This window comes from Grammomys surdaster, unplaced genomic scaffold (assembly GCF_004785775.1).
Source record: "Grammomys surdaster isolate TR1022 unplaced genomic scaffold, NIH_TR_1.0 127, whole genome shotgun sequence".
Classification (NCBI taxonomy): domain Eukaryota; kingdom Metazoa; phylum Chordata; class Mammalia; order Rodentia; family Muridae; genus Grammomys; species Grammomys surdaster.
In genome coordinates this window covers 3496833-3506183 of record NW_021604585.1, presented here as the reverse complement: position 1 = coordinate 3506183, position 9351 = coordinate 3496833, and the positions used below count along the sequence as shown (strand labels likewise).

The following is a 9351-nucleotide window of genomic DNA, read 5'->3' as shown; positions in this document are numbered from 1 at the left end:
TCTAGGTGTGGGGATACAGTGACCTCCTTTGCCATCTCTCTTTTTTTTTAAGACAAGACACTTATGTAGCCTTTTTGTATCCCACAGTGGCCTAGACCCACTTTGTATCAAAAGCTGGGCTGGAATTCCTGATTATCCTGTCTCTGCTTCCAAAGTGCAATCCCAGATTCCACTTCTTATGTTTGCATCTTTTTAGACTTTCTGATTTTTTTTAAACTTAGAATATGAAACAGAGAAAAAGAATCAAGTATTTAAAAATTGTTTTTAAAATACTAAAAGTGATACATTAACTAGAAAGATATGCATATAAGCTGGAAGGTTTGTGGTGTTTATTTGGAAGTTTCTAAAATTCACAATTGCATAGGATACTGGGTTTTTTAAAAAGCTGGCAAAGTAAAGAAACATCAGGTAATATGGCTATCTATAAAATGCATTTGCATATTAATGTCATATACCAATATCAAACCAAACTAATATCAAAACCAAACCAGTTATGTTCTGAAACCTAAGATTCTTTGACATGCCACACCGCTCCTGAGAGTGTGGGAAACTCTTGTTTCAGCCCTAGCTTTCCTTCATCTGCTAACGGGAACAGATTAGATACGCACACAGGAGCCTGAGCCCCCATAACAGTATGATCACGTTTCATAATTTGCTCCACTTATTCCATTCATACTGCAAATACTGAAGGTTTATGGTTTATACTTTAATAGACTCGTACATTTATAATGGCAAATTTCTAAAAAAAATTCTCTTTACAATTCAATATTATGATTTGTCATTATTTAACATGACATTTGGGGACACATCATACATTAAAAAATGGCAATAAAATGAATATAGAAATGTACAATCTAATTCTTATAAAGAACTTAAATTTTTGAGAAATCATTTTATGAGCTGGAAATGTTGAAACAAATGTTATTTAAACATAAAAGCTGACCCAAGGGGGCCTGGTCCACAGAAGATGTTTATTTGATATAACAAAACAAAACAGTACAGTTAGTGTTAGACCCAACCACAAAGAGCAAGGGAATGAAAAATTTATACAATGTACATAGAAAAAACAAGATGTTTACTATGACAACTCTATATTCCTAAAATAATGCTTCTAAAATTACTCAATTATTGAAATCTATATGAAAAAAGGATGTTAATAGCGACAAAGTGCATAAAACCAAACATCATATTTTCAACAAATACATACTAGGCAATTTTACTAACAATGCATGATTTTTTTTGTTGTTGTTTACAGTATGCTCAAAATGTCTTTATACCAACAGAGTGGGCAGAACATTTATGTTTAATATCAATTTTACACAATATTAGCCTAAGCTTGCACAGCTACACAGGGACTGTTTTCTTTTGAGCCAGTAAAGAAACATCAGATAACTTCTCTGAATTGAGAATTTTATCCAAATAAATGCCACATACCTTCCAGATATAAGCATATCTCTCTATATCATGTAAATGGCTTTACCCATATAAAGAAACCATACAGTTTAAGAATCATTATAAGATCAACAGCATCATGATCCAGGCTTAACTATTCCATAGGCCAAAAAAAAATTTCTTCTTAAAAACTAGTTTTATAAATGCAGAATATATTGCATGAGTAACTGCTGGTATTTTTAAGAAAATATATTGTGCAATTGTGGCTACCATGTACTGCTGGCAAAGCATTATTTTCATGTAAAACATGAAAAAAAAATGAGTAAAAAATTTTCAACTGCCTATGCTCATGATGAAGATTTACTGCCTTCTTAAAAAATTATATTGGCATTTCATTAAAAATAATTCAATAAGGGACAAACTCCCTCACCAAAAATAAATAAATAAAAAGGTGCATTTTCAATGACACTCCAGCAGTGCAATGGTGAAACGCTGAGGAGCTGCGAGTGTGCTGTGATCTGGCATTCAAAGAGCCTAGGAAACAGAGCACTAATGAAATGATGTAGAACGGGATCAAACTAAACTGGGTTTGTGCAGTATTGTAGCCAGGCTTCTAAAATTAGATATGAAAATATAAATAGACCGCTGAGCCACCAGTGTCCAAGGATAACCAACAGAAACAAAATCCCAACAAACAACAACAACAACTCAACAACAACAACAAAAAATTAACAATCAAAAGGAATGAGATTAGGAAGAGCTCAGTTAACTTGATCCAAAGCTCTGAGTAACTCCTCCCCCTGCAGGAGGTTCCTGCTGCCTTGTATGGGAGCATTGACTTCACAGTCGTAACTGGTCAGCTGTGGTAGTCCACTCTCATCCATTGACTGCCCCAGCAGTCTACATGCTAAGTCTGAAAAACAAGGAGATGCCCAATATCATTACATTGATTAAACACTTATTATGCAGTAGGTATTGGGTAAAATAAAACAAACTTCTAGAAGGGTTTTTAGTCCCTTGGGCAAGCCCTCAGCTATGTAAACAAGTAAGTGTAGTCAAGTTTATGTCTGCTGTCAGAATGTTTATAGAAAGTGTGCTCTGAAATGCCTAATCCCTGAGCTGCAGGCAGCAGACAAAATGCACTGCACTTCTCCTTTCCTTTCTCTTTGAAACAGGGTTTCACTTTCTATTTGTAGTCCTTGTTGGTCTGGATCTCATTTGCAGACCAGCCTGGCCTCAAACTCAGAGATCCACCTGCCTCTGGCTCCCAAGTGCTGGGACTAAAGGCACGAGCTACCACTGTCTAGTCAGTTTAATCTTTCTAAGGACCCAAAATCATTGTCACTTGGGGAACAACTCTAAATTTTTTTTTTTTTTGTTTTTTGTTTTTCGAGACAGGGTTTCTCTGTGTAGCCCTGGCTGTCCTGGAACTCACTCTGTAGACCAGGCTGGCCTCGAACTCAGAAATCTGCCTGCCTCTGCCTCCTAAGTGCTGGGATTAAAGGCATGCGACACCACCGCCCGGCTAAATTTTTTTTTTTTAAATATTCCAACTTTTCTTGTGTTGGCTAAGAGCAGAAAGAATACACTAACCAGAGGGTATTAAAATAATTGTCTTTTGCTCCATTCCATCCTGCTCACTAGATATGTATCCTTTCACTCGTTTCCAAGAAAGTGACGTAGTAGGTGCAGGGTCACCTGGTTGCTGCAATAATGTTCCCTAAAAAGAATAAAGTTAATATTTAGTATATTACATTTTTTTACAATAAAAAATTTTGCAATCAGCATATATTTAATAGCAACCAAAAAGCTAGTTCTTAAACAATCCTCTAAAATTTTAATTGTTTTCTTCTAAATAATTTTCATTTACTCTTATAATAGCAATGACAAAGGTACTTCTTACCTATTAATATTCCTTTGTTTTTTGTTTTTTGAGTCAGGATTTCTCTGTATAGCCCTGGTTGTCCTGGAACACAGAAATCCACCTGCCTCTGTCTACTAAGTGCTGGGATTAAAGGTGTGTACCACCACTGTCTGGCCCTATTAACATTCCTACCCATAAGACATATTAAGACATTGTCCATGTGTTTTAAAATACTTTCCACTCACTCTGTTCTAGCAATAGGCTAGCTTCAACTATCTCTAAAACACAGTGTTTCTTTTAAAAATATTTTAGATTTATTTTGATGTGTGTGGGTATTTTGCCTGCATGTATGTCTGGACACCACACGTACGCAGTGCCAGTAGAGGCCAGAAGGGCATATTAGATTTGCTGGGTCTGGCGTTACAGAGGGCTGTGATCCACATTTTGGTACTGGGATTTGAACCTAGGTTCCTGAGAAGAGCAATCAGTACTCTTGACTGCTGACCCACGTCTCCAGCCCCAGTGCTTCTGTAAGAAGTAACAATAACTTACAAAGAAGAGAATGAGAGTGGAGGGGATACTGAGGATATTTCCTCTACATTTATCTGTCATGTTTAGTTTTTAACACCGGAATTTATTAAATGTAAGTTAAAAAAAAAAAAAAGCCCAGTGATAGCTTTTGAAAGTACAACCTCAGTATTCATTTGGAACACGACGCACCACTCATACTTACAATTCCTGCTGCTTGAAAAAGGGAGCCATCGTGTTCCATTTTTCGCTTCCTCTGAGCATTCTGCAAAGCTATTGTCTTTGGGTTTAATTCTTCCTCAGGAACAGTATTTCTGGAAAAGAAAAAAAAATTATATAAAACCACTGTTGTTTAGTTGATTTATATTTTGGGGACTACTGGCATACAAGATAATTCATTTTTGCATAGTATTTTCAATTTATTAATGTTTCAGCTGGACACAGAACTACACACCTATAATTCTTGTTTGAATCCAACCTGGCTACATTTTAATTTTAAAGCTAGCCTTGACTACATTGTGAGACCTTGTCTCAAAAACACAACAACAACCAAACCAGATTTATGTTCACTTTAACCTCATTTTAACACTCAAGGATGATATGATAGGTACTTTGTAACCATTTTATAAATGAGAAATTGAGGGCAGTTAGGTAGTTTGTTCTAAGTCCCAGTGCTAATTGATTACAGCTATGAAGTACAAGCCTGGCCTTTACATTCTTGTTTCCTCAGTGACCTTTGTATTCTGCTAGTTTGACCTCAGTACCGATCAATACATATGAGCTGCTATATTTGAAATTAATAGTATGTAACAAGGAACCACTACGAAGTCAATTAAGCTTGTTTGTTTTGTTTTTTCAATAGAATGCTAAGTAAATGGCTAAGGCACATTCATCTACGATTAACTCCTCTATAAATGTGGGCTTTAAATTTTAAAATACTTATAAGCTACTCAATGTCTAGACAAGCTGGTTTAAAATTTTTATGCTAGCATGTGATGTTCATAAAATATGTCAGTTTATAATGTAAATATCATCTCTGGTTGTACATCTATTTATTTGGTGTGTATGCACACCATCACACCAAGTCTTGGTTTTAAGCTTATAATTCTCCTGACTCAGCTGCCTGAGAGACAAGACTAAAGGCATGTATTACTATGCCTAGCTGAAAATATTGACTTCATCTAAAGCCCCATACCTTTTTTTCTGGCTTAAGAAAAAAGCAGGCCTGTCCTACCTAGCACTTCAGGTGATACATACAGGGGAACAGAGCTCCCTGCAGTCCTTCCTTCTGCTCTCAGCCACAGCTTACTCTGTCTAGACATAATACAGGAGGAACCATTTTTCTTCTATTCACTAATTAGTGAAAAGTATTTTCCTTGCCTTATATACAGAAATTCTAAATATTTGTTTAAGCATTACTTCATTCTATAGAAACAATATTGCAAGTCATGCTAGGACTCTTGTTAGATCTAATAAATGCTTATTATAATAATAAGATAAACTATGTAAGTATATATATGTAAAACTATGTAAACTATAGTAATAAGTTTAAGAAATCTTGCAATTATACATAAGATTTCAGAAAGAAGGCCTGCAAATATCCATATTTACCAATGAGAACTAAAGATCACCAGCTGTAGTCTGGGATGAAAAAGAACCATGTAGCTGAAGGGTTTTTCTTCAGGTTAGCTTACAAAAGTCCCAGGTTAGAAGGACCTAAGCAGGGAAGACAGCTATTTCCCATTCTGAACAGCATGTTGGAAGACATCTCACTGACCTACATTTAAACAGTTGATAGGATTGTTGGAGAGAAAGACGTTAGAACATAACTTAGAAACTGGCTTTTGATTGTCTGTTTTAATTCAGACAGTGTATGAAATGAACCTTATGATATTCCTTAAAGCGCATGTCAGAAAGTTGGCTCTACGTTTAGAAACCATTTAACATCACATATATACTAGAACACAGCAAAATTATGTTCCATATAAATACCTTTGATTCAAAGTGACAGACAGGCTAAGACTCCTTGGATTAGCTTTGTCTGTCTGTTCTACGACTCTCTTTCCTGCTCTGTCTGGTGAGGCTGTCCGACTGTGAGCACCACTATATGCTGATGCCTTAGCAGTGGTCATTTCTTGAGGTACTTGGGTAGAAGATGGAGATGCAATCAATATTTTAATGTCTTCTGTATTGTCCTTCGTCACTGTTTTTGATTCATCGGTGGTGGTGGCAGCGGTGGCAGTTGTGGTGGCAGCGGCAGTAATGGTAGGTTTCTGTAACTGGGTCTGCTGGAACCCCGTAACTGTGCTCACACTTGGAGGGCTTGGAGAATTGCTCTCTAATGGTGACAACTGATCGAAGGAACGTAACTGGAAATCATCATCCATTGGGATATAGGGAGCCAGCATTTCCAAGTCTAAATCAGTGTCCTTTCAAACAATAAATAATACAAGAGTTTTTATAATCACCAGTCTTGTAAAAAGGAAAACAAGTTAAACCCAGTTACTTAAAGTACAAACCAAGCAAGGTAACAAACATACCTGAGTTGAAAATGGATTCTTTGCCTCTGTGTCTTCAGCAAACAGTTTTTCCACCAGTTCCAACTTGAATACGTTGACCATATCGCTATCCACATCAAAGCAATATTCACTGGGACTGTTAGGCTGTGAAAAGTTAGGAGTATTTACTTTTTCCTGAAGAAGTCTCTGTTTGTTAAGACGTTTCAAACACACAAATATTATATACAGTTTTATCTATCTAAAAATTACAATAAAAAGGTTTGTTTAGTCGATGTGGTGGTGCGCACCTCTAATCCCAGCACTCACTCAAGAGGCACAGGCAGAAGAATCCCTGTAAGCTTGAGGCTAGCTTGGTCTACAAAGTGAGTGCCAGGCCAAAAAGGGCTATATAGCAAGACCCTGTCTAAGATAAAATAAAATAAAACCAAAATAAGATCAGCCAACAAATGTTGTCTAACTCCACCCCAGATTTGTTTATTCTACAGAATAACACTCACCAAACAATTCAGATATCACAATGGTACACAAGTATCCAATAAATTAGATGATATTTTCACCATAGTCTTAATATGCCTGTTCTACTGGATATTTTAGAGGATACTCTATTATGTTAGGAGTTATAGGCAAGAATTTCAATAATGAATATGGTAGCTGGGAAGACTGAGCACAAAACTTTACTTTTCTTCATTTTTCATTACATTTACTTTATTAGATCAATGACAAAATGAACCCCACACTTCTGTGCTGGGAAAAGCATCACAGCAAAGAATACATTCTCAACCTTGGTTTTGAGATATTATATTAACGTACACCTGGCAGTTTTAATCCCTAACAGTTTATAATGGAGAATCAATACTTATTTGCGTTTCGCTAACCAGCTTACGAAGTTCAGATCTAAGCTGTTCTGCTTGAAAGCATAGCCTTAATAGCAGAAAGCTCTGAAATGGAATTGTTCTGGATTTGGAAACAGCTATCTATGACACTTTCTGCCTGGTCCAACCTAGACATTAAAAACCATTTCTGATGAGTTTTGGGTTCTATCACTATCAGGCATTTATCTCTGACTTTTTCTTAGATCAGGGTACCAACCTCAGGTGAACTCTGTCTAGTGCTTCCATCAGAAGGACTTGCTGGCTGGTCTTGAATCTGGGGCATGGTAAAAGAAAGTTCCAGTGACTCTGGACTTGACTCTAATTTTAATGCAACCTCTTGATTCAGTGCAGGATCAGCACTACTTCGAAGTGGCTTTGGAGTTTCAGAGGCAGGTAATGGAGACATTGCCAGATTTATATTTAATTTTTCATTAGAAGAGGGGAACATTACATCATTATATAATGGAACATCTTCAAGTTGTTGATCTTCAGTTTCTGTGTCTGCAAAGGAAAACGTTCGTCAATCTAGAGAACATCAGGATTTTAACATTCATAGATATTTTCTGCTTTTTAGAAGATTTGTGATTCAATCAGTTTGTTTACTTGGAAAGTTTATAGGTATTACAGTATGACCATTAAGTATAAGTTATCTTACCTTCAACTTTCCTATATGCTTAATTTGAAGTAACAGTTTTCATTTTCATGTTTGCTTTTATGGTACAGCTGCTTTGTTAAACCCTTTAGCATTTACCCAATTACATGGAGTGCAATTTAACTCTACAGAATGGCGCAGTGAGGTGGTTGGGAGGAAATTAAGAGGGCATCGAGTAATACCTTCAGTATACTCTGAGCTTTAATTCCCAAAAAGAACATAAAAATAAAAGCAGGAAAGCTATGATATTTCAGAAACAAATATTAAACAGAATACTTTTGAGAAGCCAAGAGATGAGACACAGTGCGGCTGAGCTGGGAGTGGCAGCAGCAGCAGACACAGCTGAAGAGGTGGACAGAGTAACTAAGTAAGCACTTACCATCGCTGCCAAAATCCAGAGATATGATTGTGTCCCCAGCAGCTGGAGCTAGCAGTGTCAGAGCATCAGGTTCTTTCTTAAGCTTATCAAAAAGGCAGCTTGTATCCTCTGATTCAACTTTGGTGAACAGCTGAGTCATTTTCATATCTGAAGATTCAACTGGTTTGAGGACAGATTCTGTTTGTTGAAGGGAGAAAATCAAGTCGTGCTGAATAATACCACTGTCAAAAAAGGAGAGATTAGTATTTATAAACGAGCACTTGAAACAGTGACAGTAGGGGGACTAACAAATGACCTTGTCTTTTAAAATATGATTTATGTAGTAAAAGTATTTTAACATTCCTTGAGATGAATAATCTTTCATGCATACTTGCAACATTTCTGGTTTTTTCCCCAGTGCTGAGGATTGAGCCCAAGACTTTGCTCATGCTGCAAGTGTTCTACTAGTGAGAACTATTTATTGTTTTAAAACACCACTATGAAGATAAAAACATAAACAAAATATTCAACTTATTTAAATTGAAACAGCATTGAGACTAGAGGCAGTGACAAGAACATGTACAGTTAAACTACATAAAGGACGTAAGCAGAGAGGACTTCTGTGCTGATGCTACAATGGAAGCACAGAACAAACAGGCAAAATAACTGTTCAGCATTAATACACATGGTCTACAGATAATCTTAGAATACAATAATGGCCACAGTCTTTATGAGGGTTACATATTTTCTTGGTGGAAATAATATAGCGATGTCATTCACAGGATAGGAAAGTGGAAAGAGAAATGATGGAAAGCCACTCAGCTTCATGTCTGGCACCAAGGTACTCCAGATAACATATTACACGTTCCTATATGAAATGAGCTAAGAGTACAAAGACGTAAGTATAAAACACTTGTCTTCAAGTAGTTTATAATTCAATGTGAAATAGATAAGCAAGCAATTTCCATAAATCATGATCATTGCTAAAATGAAGAAAGGCTGTTTCCCAGAAAGGCTAATAAGTAAACCTGGGGATCGAGTAACAATCATGAGGGAGACAGACAGGAAAAACAGTTTTACATAAAGGCAAATATCACAGAAAAACTCCTGACATTAAGATGAGTCTTTGTGATTAGAAGTGCTAAGGCATTAACTTTGATCTTAGC

The 9351-nt window shown here is 36.4% G+C and overlaps 1 protein-coding gene across 1 annotated transcript in view; it reads right to left on the bottom strand.

Moving 5' to 3' along the window:
• Nucleotides 1-307: 307 nt before the first annotated feature.
• Nucleotides 308-9351, bottom strand: part of Hif1a (hypoxia inducible factor 1 subunit alpha) — a 43390-nt gene continuing 34346 nt past the window's right edge. Inside the window, exons 9-15 of the mRNA XM_028789315.1 lie at nucleotides 8207-8427; nucleotides 7393-7676; nucleotides 6325-6447; nucleotides 5777-6213; nucleotides 3990-4098; nucleotides 2986-3112; nucleotides 308-2305 (exon numbers count right to left, since the gene is read on the bottom strand). Coding sequence (XP_028645148.1) covers nucleotides 2154-2305; nucleotides 2986-3112; nucleotides 3990-4098; nucleotides 5777-6213; nucleotides 6325-6447; nucleotides 7393-7676; nucleotides 8207-8427 — 1453 coding nt within the window. The 3' untranslated portion in view covers nucleotides 308-2153. The remainder of the gene's footprint in view (nucleotides 2306-2985; nucleotides 3113-3989; nucleotides 4099-5776; nucleotides 6214-6324; nucleotides 6448-7392; nucleotides 7677-8206; nucleotides 8428-9351) is intronic.